The sequence below is a fragment of the Neovison vison genome, chromosome 3 (assembly GCF_020171115.1).
Source record: "Neovison vison isolate M4711 chromosome 3, ASM_NN_V1, whole genome shotgun sequence".
Lineage (NCBI taxonomy): Eukaryota > Metazoa > Chordata > Mammalia > Carnivora > Mustelidae > Neogale > Neogale vison.
The window spans coordinates 46,779,386-46,800,147 of NC_058093.1; the positions used below are offsets into that span (position 1 = coordinate 46,779,386).

The 20,762-nt window shown below is 60.4% G+C and overlaps 1 protein-coding gene across 2 annotated transcripts; it reads left to right on the forward strand.

The window, feature by feature from the left end:
- Window positions 1-4,614: 4,614 nt before the first annotated feature.
- On the forward strand, window positions 4,615-9,578 carry GPR35 (G protein-coupled receptor 35). 2 transcript variants are annotated; one of them, XM_044241981.1, is made up of 2 exons: window positions 4,615-4,711; window positions 8,651-9,578. In XM_044241981.1, exon 2 carries the CDS (start codon window positions 8,661-8,663, stop codon window positions 9,576-9,578), a length of 918 nt encoding a protein of 305 aa, XP_044097916.1. In that variant the 5' UTR covers window positions 4,615-4,711; window positions 8,651-8,660. The 2 variants fall into 2 exon arrangements, with proteins under 2 accessions (XP_044097916.1, XP_044097918.1); XM_044241983.1 differs by having other exon boundaries at window positions 8,654-9,578.
- The last annotated feature ends 11,184 nt before the right edge of the window (window positions 9,579-20,762 follow it).

A 20,762-nucleotide genomic window follows, 5' to 3' on the forward strand; every position in this document is an offset into this window, starting at 1 on the left:
CTCCGGCGGCGGCCCCGAGCGCCGCCGCCTGCAGCCTCCGGCGGCGGCCCCGAGCGCCGTCGCCTGCAGCCTCCGGCGGCGGCCCCGAGCCATTGCCTGCAGCTTCCAGCCTCCGGCCCCGAGCGCCGCCGCCTGCAGCTTCCAGCCTCCGGCCCCGAGCGCCGCCGCCTGCAGCTTCCAGCCTCCGGCCCCGAGCCATCGCCTGCAGCTTCCAGCCTCCGGGGGCCCAGCGGTCCTGAGACATCTGCGGTCCAGTTGTCAGCGTTCCCTCGACGCCTGCGGTCCTGAGACATCTGCGGTCCAGTTGTCAGCGTTCCCTCGACGCCTGCGGTCCTGAGACATCTGCGGTCCCTCGACGCCTGCGGTCCTGAGACATCTGCGGTCCCTCGACGCCTGCGGTCCTGAGACATCTGCGGTCCAGTTGTCAGCGGTCCCTCGACGCCTGCGGTCCTGAGACATCTGCGGTCCAGTTGCCAGCGGTCCCTCGACGCCTGCGGTCCTGAGACATCTGCGGTCCAGTTGTCAGCGGTCCCTCGACGCCTGCGGTCCTGAGACCTCTGCGGTCCAGTTGCCAGCGGTCCCTCGACGCCTGCGGTCCTGAGACATCTGCGGTCCAGTTGTCAGCGGTCCCTCGACGCCTGCGGTCCTGATGCCTACAGACCCTAGAGGCCAGCAGTCGGTCCTGACACCTGCAGCCCCTAGATGCCAGCAGTCTGGAGGCATAAGCAGCCCTGAGATGCCAACGGCCCCTAGACACCAGCAGCCTCCCTGCAAAATGCCTCGCCACCCCGAACCACAAGTGGCCTTGTCCGCAGTGGTGGCTTCCTCCGGGTGGAAGCCTGGTCAGAGTAGCATCGTGGGGAGCAGAGTCTGTGTCATCTGGGTTGTCCTCCTTGTCATTGTTGCTTCTTCGTCATTGGGAGTGGCCTCATCCAGGAAATGGTCTTGTCCAGAACAGCCTCTTCTTGGGAGCGGCCTTGTCCGGGGAGAAACTTCATTGAGCAGTGGCCTTGTCTTGGGAGTGGCCTCTTCTTGGGAACGGCTCCAATCATGGAGCGGCCTCATCTGTGGAGCAGCAACGTCATCTAGAGCAGCCTCGTCCAGAGTGGCCTTCTTGGAAGTGACCTTGTTGGGTTCATCGTCACCGCCTTTTCGTAAGAGGTAGCTCTGACCGGTAGTTTGATTCCTGATGCTTGGCGCGAAATAAAGTTTTGCTTGACCTTCGCTTTGTATCAGTCTCGTTCCTTTGATCACGGACCCTAACATTGGCTCCAGGACCACCGTGTCTGCCTCCCCGCTATGGAGGTAGGGTGGTGCTGGAAAGCAGCATCCCCAGGCATGAGAGCAGGCAGGGGACCTGGCATGGGGCCAGTGGCCAGCCTTGCAGCCACAGAGCGCCTTCAGCAGAAAAAGAGGAAGGAGGTCTGTGAGAGTAAGGGAGCGAGTTCAGGGGGTCAGCAACAGTGTGAAAAGCAGCTGGAGCAGCACCACCCCACCCCACCACCCCTATCTGGCAGGGTCCCGGGGGCTCCGAGCAGCAGCAGAGGCCAGAGGACAGCCCCTTGAGGAGCCAGCCCCGAGGAGGGCAGCAGCAGCTGTGCAGGGGTGAGTGAGCCATCCCAGGGCAGCTGGGGGCCCTGGGGTCAGCCATGGGGCCAGCACCTGCTGCCGTCTCCCCAGAGCAGCAGTCTCCCCTGCTGGATGTGGATATGGGGCATGGGGTGTGCCAGGTGGGGGACACTTCTGTCACCTGCAGGTGTCTAGATGCCCCGAGGCATCTTCCAGCTAGGGGGAAAGGCGCAGCTGAGCACAAGCAGAGGGGGTGGACAGCTGCCGGAGCCTAGTCCCAAGTGTCTGAGGGCAGAGGCTGTGGGAAGCTGCGCCCTGCTGCTGGTGAAGGGGATGGGGTAGATGCAAGGAAGGACAGGGAAGGGCAATGCCCAGGGTGCTCCCATGCTCAGCCTGTGTGAGTCTGCTAGGCTGTGGCATTGGGAGTGGGAGGGACAGGATAGCAACCCCCCATCGGCCCCTCAGATCCCCTTGTTCCCATGCCAGCCACCGCTGTGATGTGACAAAGGATGCCAGCTGTGGGAGCAGGAGCAACTCAGCCAAAGTTGCAAGAGCTCAGGACCTCAGGCTGCCTCAGGACCTGGGAACCCCTCAGGATCTCAGGACCCTTCAGGACTCCAGGACCTCCTCAGGACCTGGGGACCCCTCAGGACCTCCTCATGACCTCCTCAAGACCCCCTCAGGACCCCAGGACCACCTCAGGGCTCCTCAGTACCCCCTGGGAAACCTTAGGACCTTAGAACCCTCTCAGGACTGCTCAGGATGCCCTCATATCCCCAAGTTGCCCAGTGTCCCTTGTCCTATGGTGGCTTCTCCCTTCTGGCAAAGCCCCCCTCCGCCACCTTGCTTGGGCCAATCTCCATCTGGAAAGGACTGTGGATGTGCTGTCTGGGTGCCTGGCTTGACCAGACCCTCTGACTGGCGCTGTGGGGTCCCAGGCGGCCCAGCAGTGCCCTCCTGGATGCAGGGTGAAGAGGGAACAAGGGGCTCCAGGGGGAAGATTTCCGAGGGGGTGCTGAAAGGAAGCGCAGAGAGCAAGATCAGGAGCACTGGATGATCAGAGCCAGGGCTGCCCACCCCAGGACTCCAGGGCTCCAGAGCGCCGTCCTAGACCCGTGGCCTCTGTGTGGAGCCCTGGCGTGTGCGACTCTCAGGTCACAGATAGCATGAGAGGTCTAGAGGCCAAGGAGTGTCAGAGCTGAGTGTCAGACCACAAGGCTCTTCCTGCCACCACAGATGTGCGTGCCAGCTTCAGTAGCCCCCTCAGAGGCTGTTGCCCACAGGCCTGGGCTTGGGGCTTTGGCTGGAGGCTGGAGGCTGGGGGCAACTTATCATTGGCCTTTCATGCACCCCAGTCATTTCCTGGGGTACAGGGTAGATGCCAGAAGGGAGAGGCCTGGGGGGCAATGTAGCCAGGAAGTTGTGACTGTCCTCTCCCTCTGGGGAGCTGAGCTGGGTCTGAATGCTAAGGGAAGACCACAGGGCCAGGGGACACTGGAGAGAAGAAGCCCTCCTAATGGGGGGCAGTGCCGGGGGGGTGACTTAGGGACAGGCCAGCAGCAGTTCCATTCTGGGGAGGAGTTTCGGAGTGTTTCCTGTGCGTGAGAGGGACACTAGTCTGCCAAGAGTGAGGAGGAGCTCTCGTGGCAAGAGGATGTTGGATGGGGGTGGAGGGTCTGTGAGGAAGAGCAGGAGGGGGTGGCCAGGGCCCCCCTGCTGAGGAGGGGAGGGGCACTCGGGAGATGGATGGCAGGTAGGACTGACCCCACCCATGACCCCTCCCACCCCATGGTGTCCCCAGCACCCCTTCCCCATAGGTTTCCCCATCCCCTTTTTCCCCCTGTGGCATCCTCATCTGGCCAGTCTGGTGGGAGGGGAAGAGGTTTCCCAGACCAGGTTTCTGGGAAGAGAAGAACAGAAAGTGTCCATGTTAGGGAGATGACAGAAGCTTGGGTCCTCTCTCTGCTCAGCTCCGCAGATAGTCTAGACTTGTGGCTGAGTTCAGGTTCCAGAGGCCTCAGTTTCCAGACACCAGGTGCCTAGGTCAGGACTGGGGCCAGGGTGCGGCAAGGGCGGCCCTGGCCTCAGGCCGAACATCTCAGAGGCTGCCAGCACCCAGTCATGGGGACTGACTGGGCTTTGATGCTATGTTTGACTACACGGAATCAAGGGCACCAACCCTCCATGAACATGAACATGAATTGGCCCTGTGCTAAGGGCGGGCGGAGGGACTGGCATTCTTTTGCTTCAGGCTCCAATGTAGCAGGGAGGGGAGGTCTTGAAAGACCAGCCTCTACCCAGCCACCAGTCCGGCTCCGAAGGTGGCCTGTCCAGCATTGGGGAGCTCCACCACGCTTCCCCTCCACCCGAAGAAAGGGTCATGTCTCGGAGCAGGCGGCTGGCCACCTCCCCTGCCTGCTGTGGGCTTCAGGCTGTGGGAGAGAAGCTGCCTCCCTTCCTCCTCCTCCTCCAGGCTAGCGTGCTCCTTCCCTGCCCCATGGGCACCCTTCCACCTTTCAGAAAGCCCTTCCATCTCCACCTCCTCCACCATTCACGCCCAGCTCAAGTGCCGCCTCCTCCAAGAAGCCTCCTGTCCTAGTCTGCCTTCTGTGAACCCCCAGGAATAGTGAGCTGATGGGAGTGCATGCCCCACTCTGCATGAGGGCACACCTACATGGATGGCCTGCGTCCCCCTGCCACGTCCCCTGCGGCGCCCAGGCGGGGGCCCCAAGGGTGGGCACAAAGGGGGAGCAGTGATGTCAGAGCAGATGCACCTTTTATCTTGGGGAGTTGACCCTCGGTGGGTCAAGGCTGCACTGCCCAGTGTCCTTAGGGCCCTTTGCTCTCTTCCTTGGCCTTTGATTCCTCATTTGACCCAGGTGGGCGGGGGCATCATTCTCAGCAGGCCAGGGGAGTGAGGGGAGCTTGGGGAGGGCAGGAGTGCCCAGAGGCTGCAGCGTTTCCTGGGCCCGCCCCTGGGCCGCAGCCGGGAGCTCTGTGCAGTGACTCAGCAGCCACGTTCACTTCCCTAGAAGGCCTAGCTGCACACGGCAAGGATGCGCATTTTGTCATCAGCGGAGTAGCCCCAAGTGTCCAGAGGGGTGGAGGACCAGGAGGAAGGGGGAGCACGTGGGCTCTGCAGGTGCGAAGCAGGGGAGGGACCTGGGAGTCCTACAGGTGGTGGCCGGATGGGAGGGCAGACTGGGGGAGGCTCCCAGGGGCTCCGGGCGGGGGGAGGGGGGGCTTGCAAGTCCTGCTCTGCCAGGCCTGTGTTGGTGGTTCAAGGCTGCCACCAGCAAGAGAATGGACCTGGGCTGCAATCTGGAGCCAGCCCTGTGTTCCCAAGCCTTGTGAACCCCGGGGGTGCAGGGGGTCTCTGCCCCTGGGAGGGAGCCCGCCTCACAGTCCACACGGATGCCCCAGCCCACCCCGTGCTCCCCTCCAGGCCACAACCAACTGGTCAGCACGCTTCAGGGGGCCTTCCTTTGTGCCCTGTGCTGAGGCATTGATGTGGCTGAGAGCGGAGGTCCCTGCCACGAGCTAGAACAAGTACACAGCCTGCTACTTTAATCCATGAGAAATTCTTTCTAGAAAACCAGACCCAGTGGGGTGCTCAAAATGGCTGGGGATGCCAGAGATGGACAGAGAGGCAGGGAGAGAGGGAGGAGCCATGCTGGGACCCTGGTCAGGCTGGGCCTGGAAGGATGGGTCTGGGGCCACTGTGGTGGGGGAGGGTGGAGACAAGACCCCTCTTCAGGAGCCTCTGGGCAGAGAGTTCTGGTGGCAGGGTCTGGGGGGGCGCCGCCCAGCCCCTCCCTCCTCTGCGTCTCAGTTCCTACCTCTGGGAATGGGAGCATTCCCTTGTCCCTCACAGCTGTGCCAGGAAAGATGCTGGGGTCGACTGCAGGGCCCACACGGAGGCCCACAGGTGCCTGGGGCTAAGTGAGGGCAGGGCCAGAAGGCCTGGTCTGGAGATCTGGCTTCTGAAGAGATGGGCTTGAGGGGGGACACCCGGGGGAGGGGAGGGAGGAGCAGAGCGGCAGGAAGTCCCCTGTCCAGGGGCGTGGGGGGCGGGTCGTGCAAGGAGAGGGGGGTGGTGCACAGGTGGCCCTCCTGCTGGGATGCTGGCCATGGAGGTAGGGAATACCACCCTGCAGCCCCTGGGGACCCAACCCTGGGCCAACTGCTTACTTTGTGGAGCTGCGGGCAGGGAGGACTGGCTGGCCTTGCTCTCCTGGCTGTTTCCAGGACGCTCCCTCTTACCCAACATGCTGGTTCTCTGTCTAGGAAGGCGGTGCTGGCTCCCACTTCCTTTTCCAGAAACTACCCTAGGCAGCCCAAAATTCCTACCTCGTTTGAGACTCTGAAACCCACTTTATGGGCTGTGACCAGGATCTGAGAAACCAGAAGAGAAAGTGTCTGAGGGCCGTATTCCTGCTATAGGGGTCTGTCTGGCCACACATCCATCTCACTCACACACAACTAGCTGGATCCTAGAAGATTTCCTGTGTGCAGTCCCAGCTCCAGAAGCCCCTACAGCGCTCAGGCACCTGGGGTCTGCACCCCACCCTCTGCCAGACTTCCTACTCCATGGCACCCCCTCCCAGACAGCAGGGAGAGCTGGCGGAGGCCGCAGGGCGTGCGGGCCTCCCAAATGCCACCACGGGCTACTTTCAGGTCATTGCAAAGGTCTGTCAGCGCAGAACCGAGGGCACCTTTCCACGCAGGTGGGGAAGCTGACTGAGCTCAGCCTCAGGAAGGAAGTGGGGCCTTGGAGGTGTTACCCACTCCCGGCCTCCCCCCGCAGGAAACTCAGAGCCTCTGGCTACCAAGCACTCGCCCTGTGCCCATGGGGCCCCAGACACTAGGGCGGTGGCCGCAGAGTGTCTACTGGAGGTGACAAGCCTGCGTATCTGAGCAGAAGACCCACTGGGTCCCTGCCTTGGGCACAGATCCCCGTGTCAGGGTCAGACCCAGGCAGGGGCATGTGCTGACTCTGATGGCTTCTGGGGTCCCCAGGCCACTTGGGTTGGACCCTGGGGTGGGATTTCCTGAGCTTTTACAGTGAGAGCCTCGGAAGCTGCTCAACTCTCCCCAGTCTCAGTGTGCGCCCTCAACACCTTGCCAAGTTTGCGTCCTCTCCCTGGGGCACACTGAGGCTTACGTGCAAGCCACCGCTCCCAGGTGTGTGCAAGAGGACACCCAGCCCACGGGCGCTTGTGCTGCTGGCCAAGGTGCAAGGGACTGGCCTTGGACCCAGAGCAGGTGGGCAGAGCAGGTCCCACAGCACGGAAGGACCCAGATTCCGCACAATCACGGCATGTTCCCAGCAGCTTCTAAGGATTCTGGGCTGCGGGGGGACCTGACCAGATCCCGCCTGGCAGGTCACCTGTGTCTCTGGGTGAGCTGCAGTTGTGAGGGCAGGGCAGGCAAGGAGGAAGGACCCCCCATGGATGGTTCCAGTAGGCACCGGGGGGGTCCGTGGAGCCTGGCTTGCTTGTGGTCTGAGGGGCCTCTGAATCTGGGTGTCAGAACAGAGAGAAAACCAGAATCCTTTAAGAAAAAAAAAAAAAAGGAGAGTATCATTAGCAATGTGTGGAGTCTTCACATGCAGAGAACAGCTCATACATCTTTAATTGCTGGCAAGTGTGCCATTTTCAAATTCAAAAGGGATGAAATGGGATAATTTGGCAGAATATTTCTGTTTCCGGCTGAAATCTATGCTCCTGCTTCCCTAATGGACTGTGACCTGGAGGTCCCCAAGGGATTGCAGTGAGGAAATGAGCTCCCTTCCCACTCACCCTGCCCCAGGCACCAATGAACCTAATGGTTCTGGATATTTCTCCCTTTCCTGTGTGGGGAAGAGGCAGGGACGCAGAGCCCGCCCAGGAACCCTCCCTTCCATACCACTCCTAGAGAGCAGGGAGCCCCCAGAGGTCCTGGTACTCATGGGGGGAGGGGCAGCCACTCCCACTCTGTCCCCCCAGCCCCCCAGCCAAAGGAACCAAGGTGTGTGGGGGGGAGTGTTCCCTGTGCATACAGGCCACCCATCCAGGTGCCCCGTGATCCCACGTGTGTGACACCAGTGCCCCATTCTGCTGGAGTGTCTGAGGCCTGCCCAGCTTGGGGTGAATCCAGAGTCCAGTTCCTAGATCATGGGCCATGCCGTGGGTGTCAGAGCCCTGACCAAGTCTACCCTGACTCTGGGGCTGTGTCCTGGAGTGTGTCCGGGGAGTGAGGGGACTGCGCGGGGTGGTGGAGGGTGAGGTCTTATGGTGGCCTTAACGGTGACAGGGATGGATGCCCAGGGCTGCCCAGAGGCCTGCTCTGACCCGCAGGTCTGGGCCTGAAGGGGCAAGGCTGCCATCAAGGCTCTGACCACAGAAGACTCAAGGGGCCCTTCCAAGTGGGACCCTATGCGACCCTATGGGGCGCATAGGACTGGGATAGGCAGAGCCTCGGCAAGAGGGTTGTGCCTGGGGCCCATGGCGGCTGTGCCCCAGGAAGAGGATGTAGAGCAGCAGCATGGGAGGGAGACCAGAGTCCTAGGCTTTCCGGGGAGCCATCCTGAGCCGCAGCCCTGCTGCCTGGCCCTCTGCCGACAGGAGCAGCCGGGTGGGAGACAGCGGGGGTGTGAGGGTGGCTCACAGATCAGCACCTCTTGTGGCCAAGTACAGGGAGGGGCAGAGGGGGCCCTCTCAGCACTGGCACACTGACCCCTGTGAGCTCCTCCACCTTCCTTTCTGCCCAGCCACAGACGCGTCACAGGCCAGGAGGCTGGGGAGAGGGGAGGAGATCTGGTTCTGTCTCTGGGCCACCTGGCTGTGTTACCCTGCCCCCTGCCACCACCACCCCCACCCCCTGACCCAGCCTCTGAGAGCTTTGGGTTTCCCTCTCAATCCAGTGCCTGGAGATTTGGGTCTGGCCAGGAGGGTGACACGCAGCTCCTGATGATTTCTATGATTTCCTTGGGGAAGGTGAGTCTGGCTCCTGGATGTGGGCTGGAGGTGGGTTGGGGCCCTGCCAGCCCCACACCCCCCTTCCCTGCCTGCCATCCTTATCTTCTGCTTCTCACCCTCAGCAGCGGGACCATGAGCAACAGCACCTGTGTCTCCAAAGAGCTCACCTGGCCCCCCTTGGTCAAGACTGTCCTCTCCACCTACACGGGGCTGCTGCTGGGTCTGGGGCTGCTGCTCAATGGCCTGGCGCTCTGGGTGTTCTGCAGCCGTATGCGGCGGTGGACTGAAACCAGAGTCTACATGGTCAACCTGGCAGTGGCCGACTTCTGCCTGCTCTGTGCCATACCCTTCTTCCTACACTCCCTGAAAAAGAGGACCACAGACACGCCCTTCTGCCAGCTCTCCCAGGGCGTCTACCTGGCCAACAGGTACATGAGCATCAGCCTGGTCACGGCCATCGCCGTGGACCGCTATGTGGCCGTGCGGCACCCGCTGCGTGCCCGGACACTCCGCTCCCCTCGCCAGGCTGCGGCCGTGTGCGCGGCGCTCTGGGCACTGGTGGCCGGCTTGCTGGGGCTGCGCTGGGCCCTTGGCGTGCAGGAGGGCGGCTTCTGCTTCTCGAATGCGTCCCGGCAAAGCTCCAACACCATGTTCTTCTCCCTGCTGGGCTTCTTCCTGCCACTGGCCGTGCTGGTCTTCTGCTCCCTGCGCGTGGTCACCGCCCTGGGCCAGAGGCCGACAGCCAGCCCAGACCAGGCAGAGGCGACCCGAAGGGCCATCCGCATGGTCTGGGCGAACCTGGCTGTGTTCGTGGTCTGCTTCCTACCCATTCACATGGTGCTGATCGTGGTCATGGCCACAAGCTTGAACACCTCTGCCATCTGCTATGCACTCATCATCACAGGCAAGCTCTCGGATGCCAACTGTTGTCTGGACGCCATCTGCTACTACTTCATGGCCAAGGAGTTCCAGGAGGCGTCTTCGCTGGCCTTGATGCCCATTGCCAAGGCCCACAGGAATGAGAACTCCCTCTCTGTGACCCTTGCCTAGAACAAGTCGTGGACACATGGGCCAGGTCCCAGGCTCTCTGGGAGGTCCTGCCTGCTGGGGCATCCCTGAATTCGCTGTGGCTGTTGGGCATGCTCCAGGAGCCTGGCAGTGTGGAAGGGGTGTGGGCACGGACCCTGAGGCAGAGTTGTCCCAACCCCTGGGATGGAAGAGGGTTGGGACCAGAGCAGGAGGCCTGAAGGCTGAGTGAGGCCAATCTTGGACAGGGCCAACACTGGAGCGCCCAGAGTCTGGTACCCCTGGGGTACTGGAGTGCATGCTTGCTCTGTGCTGTGAGGCCTCAGTGGACAGCCTTCTGCTGTCCCCCAGGGCTGGGCCTGGACTGTCAAGTGTCCCCCACACTCTCATGGTGGGAGGCTGGGGTGTCTTTCCAGGTGGCTCTCAAGGACTCTCCATCCAGGGGCTCTCCTTGGGGCACTCCACCTGCTTCCCACCCCCTGGCCCACTCCCAGCCATCTGCAGGTCTCCTGGGGGCTATGGGCAGCTCCCGGAAGGGCCATACTAAAGGCCCACAGCCTGCTTTCCTCCTGCCAAGGAAGAATCAGAACCGCTTGACACCCTGTAGGGGCTGCACAGATGCAATGGGCTGGCGGTGGGTTGGGGGACAGTGAGGAAGGGGCCAAGGTCTGTCGAGGGGGCACACTCCCTTCATGATTTCTTCAGGGAAGCTGGAGGACCCTGCCTGGGGGCTGCAGGACCTGGAGGTCCTCAGGCGGGGGTGGGGGTGCCCAGGCTGGTGTGAGCTGTACCCTAACCCCTCCTTGGCCTCGCTGCTTGGGTCTGGGCACCCCCACTCAGGCTGGAACTAACAGGGCCTTCTAGGGGCCCCCTGTGGTGCTGGCTCAAGGGGCTTGGCTTCGAAACCCCAGCCCACCTGCCTCCCTGGGCACCAAAGAGCCTCCCTCTCCTATTCATCTGTCTGTGTGCTTGGAGCCCAAATGTCCCGGCTTTGGGCCCCTGCAGCTGAGGCAGTTCCTCAGGGGCCCCGCAGGGAGTGGTCCCTGCTCAGGGAGGTCCACGCTCAGGGAACCTCTGCTCGGGGATGGGGCGCTCGGGGGGCCCGTGCAGCTCAATCCACGGCTGTCCTATGCTGGAGCTCAGATGCCCCCTCCACCGTTGGGGACCCCTGCCCTTTGTCACCTTGGGTAGGGAGTGCCGACCCTGCCCCCCGATGGCCAGGCTTGTCGGGTGGAGCAGGGCCGGGGGGAACGCAGCCATGTGGACTGGCCCAGCTCCCCGGCGTTCTCCCGTGCTGTAGGCTCACCAGGGATGTCCTTGGGAGGGCGGGGGCGCTGGGAGGAGACCTCTTCGGGGTCTCCTCGTGGTGAGGCTGGAGCTGCTGGGTGGCGGAGGCAGCTGGCTATGCTCCTAGGACACCAGCCTCCTGAGAGGGGCCCCCCACGGCTCCCCCTTGCAGGCCCCCGTCTGTGGCTGGGGAAGGGGATGGGTGTGCCCTCTGTCCCTCAGGCCGCTCCTGACTCCCAGCAAGTGCAGGCAGCTGGACTTTCACAAAATTCCCAAAGGAGCAAGAAAAGGAGCCAAGGCAAAAATCACAGATGTTAAACATCCAAAGAACTGACTTCTGGACACTAATCATGGCCCACACACTCTGAGAGGCTTCTGGGCCGGGCCAGACCACATGGAATACCTTTGCCCTAACACCCCCCACTCTGGCTCAGATGGCTTACGGGGCAGTTGGGCACACTGGTCAGGACTGGGCTCACCATTAATTAGCAAGCAACGGGCATCTGAAAGCAGGCTCACTTTGAGGTTGCATCAACAGGAGTATAGGGCCCAGAATGCGGGAGGACACCAGTTCGTTCTCCTTCTGCTAGGCTTACATCTAGGGGGTACAGGCTGGTGAGGGCCGGGCAGCAACCAGAGGAAGTGTGAGCAGCAAGTGAAGGGAGGTGCCTTCACCTCCAGCAGATGAAGCAGGAGGTGGTGGCATCTGTGGTCTCCAAGCAGCAGACAGATCAGGATGGCTGTGGAGAGCAGAGCCATGATGGGGAGGGACCCAGAAAACGGCCCAGGACCGGGGTGTGTCCAACCAGAGAGTTGCACGAGACACAGCTGTACATATCCAGGAATTTGCACACAGAAGGAAGGTGCTCCTGGGGGGACCATGTCACCTGATTCCTAATAGTCGGTGTGTCATCCGGCCAATGTCCCTTGTCTGTGGCTGTTTCCTCTGGGGCAGCTTGCTTCTCCATGAAGGCTCTCTGTCCCTGCTGGGGGTTGGAGCCTGGCTGCAGCTGGCCTCAGGAGAAAGTATTCTGAGGGAGGAGGCTGGCAACCCATGGGCAACGCTGAGCTTGGCCTCCTGTTATCGGGGACCCACCTGCTGCTGTGTACCAGAGAAACCTTCCCTAAGATCACGAGTCTATCTTCTACAGGGCCAGGATATATCAACCAGAGGCAGTACCACAGCAAGGGGGCTCTGCAGGATCTTGGGGAACGGGTGCAGGTGTGGGGCTGCTGCCCAGCCCCCCTGTGCAGGGGCATGGCAGGGTTTGGGCACCCCAGGGGCCCCAGGGAGGGGGGCAGTAGAATACAGTGTCCATCTGACCAGGTCAGTGCTTCAGGAAACTACTGCCCACATTCCCCAAGTGACCATCCAGATAGTGGCCCCCCAAGTCTGACCACGTGAAACCCACTGGGGGAAGCAGCCTGTCCATCTCATGAGCTGGCAGTGAAGGGGTCTTCCAGCTCCTGCCTCCCCGGAAGGGTACACAGGAGGGCAGAAATGACACTGACGACCAAGAGACCCCTCCCCCCACAGGACTGGGACCACACACCTCTCAGAGCAGGGGTGTCCTCGCCACCCTTTCAGAGCCCCTGCCGCACACAAGATGGCTGATGCGCGGGCGCCCATCGCTGCATCTGTGTGGCGGGCCGTCCCTCCCAGTGTCTTCCTAGCACCTGCCCTCAGCTCACCCCCATCATGGCTTCACAGGCCATGTTGTTCCACTGTGAGGTGTCCCCGATTCATGGGAAAATGGGCTCCCCCACATGCCTTTGCTTCCTTCTAGGCTCCCCCGAGCCGGGGCCAGTTCTCAATTTCCTCTGATCCCCTTCCTCCTGCAGGTGGTCGGCAGACCCTCTGCAGCCCCAGGCCTGGACCCTCTCCCTGGGGCTGCCGGCATGGCCAAGGGCAGGGCCACCCTGGTGCTCGGGCAGGCTCACACCCCTGCATCGGGGTGGCTTCCAGAAGTCTCTGAGAGGGAGGTTTGCATGCAGGGGTTTCCCGAGGAGTGTGCTTGGGAATCCTACCCTCAATGGTGTTAGCAGAACGGGGAGGGCCAAGGGAGCAGCTTCCGGACCTGTGGGGGCCCTGCGCTGAGATGACGCAGCCAAGAACACAGGTTGCCATGGACACACGGTCCCCAAGGCCCTGTGTCACTTGCTGAGGGCAAGTCCAGAGGGGATGTGGGCTGGGCTGTGAACTCTGGCAGGAAGGGAAGGCAGCATGTGCCTTGGTCATTATGGGGGCTCCCGGCAGCACCCCACAGCGTCCACTACAGCCTGCCACCCTGTCGGGCTGGGTGCTTGGAATCCTGAGCGGCAGCTCTCCTTGGCTGTGGGGGAGGGGGATGCGGCTGAGGGTCTCTGGGTTCTCCAGTCCCGAAGGAGGCAGGTATCCTGTCCAAGGTCTCCCCAGCCAGTGCCAACCATGGGCACTGGTTGGGCACCACCTGGCCCAAACCAGCCTCCTGGAAGCCGCATGCAGTCTCTGCTCTGCCCAGTGTGGGAGGCCGGCCCCTGAAGGCTGGAAGTGCCCTCGCTCTCTGGCCCCGGGCTCCAGATGGCTGCAGAGGTGGCCCAGGGCTGTGGTCAGGAAGCAACGTGGTGCAGGGTGTCACAGATGGTAGGCAGACACAGCAGGAGCCAGGCACACAGGGACCAGAGCAGGAGGCTCTGAGCAGGGGTGCCCCCCTGCCAGATGCCCTCAGACACATGACCGTACCTGTGCACAGAGAGCACAGAGCCTGTGATCATGGCTTTGGGCTCTAGTCTGGCTGTGCGGACAGTGGCCCAGCCCAGCTCACCAAGACCCCAGGCCTCCCAGACTGGTGAGTACCCCCGAAGCCTGTGGCCCCCTACTGTCCTCTCCGTGAGCCCTGGCCTGTCCTCTCCCTGCTGGCCAGTGGAAGCTGGGCAAAGGGCTCCCAGGTGCAGGGCCCCAAGCTGGCCTGCATCGAGCCCCGTGCTTCCCACTTGAGGACCACACTGCGCTTCAAGAACAAGCAGGCGTAGGGCAAGGGCTGGGGGGACAGTTAGCGTCTGTTTGAGGTAAGATAGTTGGGGGGTAAGGAGTGAGGGACAGAGGTAGAGCTGGGGGGACAGAGATGGGAGACAGTGGGAGGGACAGAGATAGAGCTGGAGGAGAGAGAGGGAGAGATGATGCGGGGGCAGTGGGGGACAGAGGCTGAGAGGAAGGGGAGGAGAGAGAATGGGGGAGATGGGGGTTGGGGGAGAGCCTTTGGTGGGAGGGAGGCGAAAGGAGGGCCCCAAGGAGGAGGGTGGACAGTGAGTGGAAAGGCCGAGTGGGGTGGCTGGGTTGAGGGAGACATGCAGACACAGAAGCAGGAAGACCAACAGAGTCAAGAGAGAAGACAGGCTCAGCCTGGTGATCCCATTGCTCTCCTGATGGGCTGGGGGGTCCTCCCTCTCTGTAGACTGGCCTGTGGCCCCTGCCAGAGGAGTGTGGGGGCCCTGCCCCATGGGCCATGGGCTGATGGTCCTTAGGGCCACAGGATGTTGGGGAGTAGAGCGGACAGTAAAGTCACAAAGGTCTTGGGCTGAGCTGGTAGGGAAGCCCAGAGAGGAACCCCCACAGAGCCCCCTTCTGTGGCGGAGGCCACTGTCCTCATCCAGGCATCTGGTCCCTCTGGGTGGAGAAGAGGGGGTGGCCTCAGTGGAACCTCTTGGGATCAAGACAGGGAGCCCTTGGGGCTGTTACTGGAAGTGGTGGGGGAGGGAGAGAGAGGGGGGAGGTCAAGGAGGAGGGGACCAGCCACAGCGGCGTTTCCCTCTCTGCCTCCAGGTGAAGCTGGTCACTAGCTTCCCACCGCCTGTCAGGGAACAGCTCCAATGGGTACAGAGCAGACACAGCTGGGTGCATGCCGTCCCAGGTTACCAGGGTCTCCACCTGCTCATCCGGCACCAGGGCTGCCTCTCAGTGGGCTCGGGCTCTGGGAGTTCTGCAGCTGCCGGCACAGGTGGATGAAGACCAGCGTCTCCATGGCCAACCCAGCAGCGACCGACTTCCTACAGCTGCTGAGCCCGCCCAAAGTCCTGCCCAGGCTGGGCCAGGAGCTGGGGGACTTTGAGGGCCTGCTGTGAGGGTCCCACAAGGCTTCTACCACGTCAACCCCTACCAGAGCACGGGCCTCCCTGTGGCCATCCCTCGGACTGCGACACCACCTCCTGCTCCCCCTGCGGGCTTGGGCCTGGCGCAGCTCCCGCCGGGCCGCCTTCACCGGCCTGGCCTCTGGCTGCTGGTCTCCGGGACGGTGGCCCTGGTCATGTCCCTGCCGCCTGCAGATGAGAACTTCTACTTTGGGCAGGGACACATCTGGGCCATCAAGACCTTTGCCTTCTCCCTGCCTTGGGTCTCCATCTCACTGCTCACCCTCAGTCTCGGCTCCACGGGCACCGCCTCAGGGGGCCGACCACATCCCCAGAGCCCTCCACATCATGGCTGCCAACCTGGCCACCTTCGTGCTCTGTGTCCTCCCAGTGCACGTGGCCTTGGTGGCTGAACTTGCAGCCAAGCAGGCAAGTGCATCCTGCCCCACCACCCAGCACGTCGCGTTCTGGGGACCACCCGCCTGGCCTTGACTTTCCAGGGATGGACGCGGGGCGCACCTGCAGGTGACCACCCTGACCTGGGTATCTGCAGCGGGGCAGCTAAGGAGAGCCCCACAGGAGGGGCCCCACACACGGCCCTGCAGCAGGCGGCATAGGGCCCCCACAAGGAAACAGTCCCCTCCCCCACCACGGCACCCACAAGAAGCAGCCTCCCTGCTCACAATACTGCTTCAAATTCATGAGTCCTGGGAATGGGGACTATTGCTCAGCAAGTAGAATTTAAGCAAGGAATTTAAGGATCACCCCCAGATCTTTGTTCTTCCTGCTCTGCTGGCTTGGACCCTTGGGCTGCTTCCTTTGCGGCATGTGCCCCCTCCCCAACCCCACCCTTTAGTTCCAGAATGACCCTGACTTATGCTAGGCTGACCTCCAACCTCTGTGCTCCACCCCTGCGGGTGCTCAGGAAAGGAAGGACTCTCCGAGCATCCAGGTAGCACTCCTTGGCAAGTACTGAGAAGGATGTTTAAAAAAACACACATTTTTCTGTGTCACCTATAGATCATGATTAGACACCAAAATCTATCAAAGTTCCAAGGTCTCTTTTCAGGCCTGTAACACCACTGCAGACCGAAGCTCAGGATCCAGAAGCCTGGATCCCAGGGTTGTGGGACGCACGTTTACAGAGACACAGACGCTAATTAAGTTTAAAGACATTCCTTTGCAGGGCACCTGGGTGGCTCTGCCTTCGCTCAGGTCATGGTCCCAGGGTCCTGGGATTGAGGCCCCCATGGGGCTCTCTGCTCAGCAGGGAGCCCGCTTCCTCCTCTCTCTCTCACTGCCTCTCTGCCTCCTTGTGATCTCTCTCTCTGTCAAATAAATAAATAAAATCTTAAAAAAAAAAAAAGACATTCCTTTGTAATAGATGTTCAGTTGTGTTCCGGAAGCATGTCGAAGAGGTCTAGTCCCCACCTTTGGGGTGCTTCTCAGGGCCGCCTGTTCTGCTACACACATCACACCTCCCAGCGCCAGCAGCAGCCGCCACCCCACAGCCACATCCTCCACTCTGGGCCAGGCCCGGGGATGCCCACAGGCTGAGCTGAGAGGCCTGGTGATCCCCTCTGTTAGCGGGGGACGGGAGGGGCTCTCCCCACAATGCTGTGGCCATCAGGATGTGCCTATCCGGCTGGAGCCCGAGGGCCTGCCTGGGAATGGAGCTACAGGATCAGCACAGACACCTCCACAGAGAAGCCAAGGCAAGAGACAGCCCCCAGGGGCTCATGTTGGAGACTGGGGTCCCCAGACTTGGCCCAAAGATGCAGATGTGGATGCTCCTGAGAGCCTCAGGGGACTAGAGGGAGATTGGGAGACCCAGACCCCTGTCCCCTTCCCCCCACCCTCCTCCTCTCCCCTCTCCCCCCCACCCCTGCCACCTGCCCCAGCCTCCTCAGAGCCATCTGCCTGGCAGGGCCAATCCGCAGGCCCTCGGGGATACGTCTCTGGCCACACAGGCAGAATGAGAGCAGCAGGGCCTCCGGGCTGTACCCCAGGCTGCACCTGTCACCTGCAGGGCCACTGTGGTGGGGGCTGGGACTATGATGGGTTGCGGCACTAGGATGGAGTGTCCAGACCATCACGGGAGTGTGGGACCGTGATGACCACCAGCCACAGGAGGCCTCAGTGCAGCACTGTGCAGTAGCTGGGCTAAGGAGGGCAAGCGGGGGCTTCCAGGAATTAGGGTGACCCTGTGCAGGCTCAGAGGGGTGTGACAACGGGGAGGAAGCAAGGGACCCAGGCAGCAAGGAGGCAGATGGGACCGACTGCCCTCAGGGAAGCACTCTCCGGAGAAGGGGGCGGGACTAACCAAGTGGCCTGCTGTGTGTCCTGTCTCTTCTCAGGAACATGCCCCCACCTCCTACCCCAAGGTATGGGCAGACGCTTCTCGACTGAACCCCCCGGGTGCCTCAAGATAACTTTGTTTAAACCAAAAACCTGGTTTATGGCTTGCCAAGCGTACTTTGTACACTCGCTTTGTAAATGAGTGGCCTAAAGGAAAACTATCTCGTCCTTAACATAGGGATCAATGTTGCTACTCCCTGCATTCCTTGACCTTAAAACTCATGATTCCTGCCTATATGTTAAGCTATAATCTTTTTGAACTTTTACAAGAATGTACCTCTGACCTGTCGATTTGTGGCTCCTTATGTAAAAAGGTCTATAAACTTTGTAAAAACTGTTCATTCTCTGGAGCCCTTTCTTCCCTTTGAAGGTCGTGTTTCCCGGGCAGCTGTTCTAATCTGGGCTTGAATAAAACTATTTTCTTCCTTTATTAGTATTCTTTCTGGTCAGTTTGCATTGTCACTTGCTGGTCTACAATTGACAAACTGTGCTGGTCAGGCGAGCTCCCCCTGCTGGCCGCTGGACACGCTAACCAAGGAGGTTCCTACTTTTTTCCACACCCCTCTCTCCTCCAATTTTTACTCCCTAGCTGTCCCCTAGCCCCCCGCAGCCTCTGGAAGCCTGCCTGCCACTGTCTGTTGGCCTCTGCCCAGGAGCCCAGTGAGCCTGTGCAGGAGGACCCTTGATCAAGCCGTCAGGAAGTTGGTCCTTGCACGGGGCAGCAAGAGTGCAAATTCAGGGGACGTGGTTACCAGCCTGTTTTCCTCTCTGCCTCAGTGGTCTCGCTTCTAGCCTGAGGACTCTCAGATCCAAGGTCACACCTAACACTAGGACATTGATGTAGGAAAGACATTAGAGTTTGAAGCCCACGGCCAAGAAAGAAATCTTGAGACGTCTTTGGTGCGAAAAGGTGGTTTTATTAAAGCTTGGGGACAGGACCCGTGGGCAGGAAGAGCTGCTCCGGTGTCCTGAGGAGGGGCCCATTATATACTGTAAAGTTGGGTGGGGGTTAGGGAGAGCATAAGCCTCCCAGGTATTTTGGCAACGAGGTTTCCAGGATCGTGAGGGAGCTAACTATTGCTGGGAAATGTCATTTATTACTGTTTAGTAAAAACTCAGTCATAAGACCCTCCAGATGTAATCGGTGGATCGTATGCCTGGGGGTGATGGCCAACATGTATCTTTTTTTTTTTTTTTAAAGATTTTATTTATTTATTTGACAGAGAGAGATTACAAGTAGGCAAAGAGGCAGATAGAGAGAGGAGGAGGAGGAAGCAGGCTCCCTGCCGAGCAGAGAGCCCGATGCGGGACTCGATCCCAGGACCCCAAGATCATGACCCGAGCCGAAGGCAGCGGCCTAACCAACATGTATCTTGTGGGGGTAGTGATAAGGGAAGTTTCCAAAGGAATTTCTATAGTTAAAGTAGACTCACGGGATCCTGGGGTCAGGCTAAGATTGCCTATGCCCTTAGGAAGGGTGTCCACAGGGAGGCAGCCGAGCTCCCAGGGGAAGGTCACTGTGCCCGTTTCAAGGACTTGTCAGTGGGCTGTAGGTAGTAAGGAAATTTAACAATTTTTCTTCTGCCTTTGTTTCCCACATCAGACATGACCACAGGTGGAGACTCACATGCTTGTCTACATATTTAAAGCTTACATGCGTGCCTTTGAAGCCTGGTGTTGGTGCCTGTCCTAGGCACCTTCCCCCCACCCCCAACTCCGCCCAGAGCCCTAGATCACAGGGCGGAGGAGCTGCCCTCTTTCTGGTCCAGCCCTGGGAGTCTGAGCCATAGCGCCATCTGTGGGATGAGGCCAGGACTCCTGGGTGACTCCCAAGCCATGGACAACGGTGGGGAGGGGCCTTCGTGGGCGCTCCTTTAGCCATCCCACAGGGTTTCGAGGAATCGTCCAACAGCTAACATGAGCAGAGGACAGGGCAGGCCCATCCTGCCCGTGCTCTCCCTTTGAGTGACTCTGAGGAATAGCCTCTGAGCTTCCTGGGAGGCCGTGTGGGTCCAGGCACTGCAGGCTCTCGTCCCTCTGTCTGTGACTCTGAGGTCCATCCAAGAAGATGGCCAGCTGCTCACCATCTCCAGGATAAAATGCCGGGGCGGCTCTGCCTCAGACTTGGGGAAGTGTGGTGGGGTCTGGAGGGCCCTGTGACAGTGCTGCCACAGTGTGCTGGACAGGAAATGCTGAGAGGGAGGGGTGGCCACCCACAATATGCAGCAGGGTTCCGTGGATAAAACAGCCACCCGTGTGGAGGCTGCAGCCGAAGACCAGGAAGATGGTTTATTGATGCACGCACCAGACCTGAGAGCAGGGAAGCAGGTCGGGGGTCCTGGAAAACTTGGTGACCTTCACAGTTTGCCTGAGGTGGGCCTGGCTGAAGAGGGGCAGGTTTGACCTGTGACCTCTGTTCAGGGCGGCCTGGGGCCCTTCCCTGGTGAGGTTGAGACTGAGTCCCCACAGGAGGCTAGGGGAGGTGGGCTGGAGGAGAGTGTGCCCATTTGTGCCCTCGGGGTCGTGGTGGGTCTCAGGTCCCCACTGGACTCCCTCAGGGCCCCCTCATTCCTGTGGGAACCCCCGAAGTGTGCTCTGGGACACTGGGTTCCGTCAGAGTGGGGCAGGGAAAGAGTTCCCCCAGAAACAAGGGTGGAGGGGGCTGCCCATGGAGGACAAGACTCACCAGGAGCTGGATCCTGGGGCTAAGGGGGGAGGTGGCCGGGCCGTGGCCAGGCCTCCCACAGCTGCGTACATGCTCGCGCCAGGAAAGCAGAGGGCGAGGATGACCCACTCTGACAGCATTTCCCCAGCTTTTTCACTGAAATTTAGTTGGTGGAAACTGTCAGTCTCCTGACTGGAGCAAACGCACCCATCAGTCCACATCCAAGTTCCTGTCTACTGCCTTGAAGGCCAGGTGCTCCCAGAAACTGTCCTTGGGACCAGGACTATGGGAAGGGACAGGGCGCCCCACGTGCACACCGCTGACCCCAGAATTCTAGTTCTGTCCAGCCTCTGCTCAAACCATCGCAGAGTCCCTTCACCACAGCAGTGAGTCCGAATGAGAGACGACCAGACGTGCTTTACCTGGGGACCACGTATCACAGATTCTGGATCAGTGGGAGAGACCACGGAACAGCAGTGAGAGCTGGTTCTAGTGTCGTCTGGAAACCACCCAAGGTGGAGACTATTCACTAAGATTCATGCATGTAGAACACCCATCTATAAAACACCACCCTGGAATTATCATCTTATCAGGTCTCTGGGACATCGTACACTTAATAACAACAATAAAACTGAAAAAGAAAAAAAATTGGATTTATTTTAGAGGATAAAAACCTGGCTATGTTTCTGGGTTGTATGATTACGTGTGTTAGCAACAACAAAAGACTCACTCCCCACAGACAGAATGATGCCCTAGCCCTCGTAACTGTCACTTGTGGCTTAAGGACATCA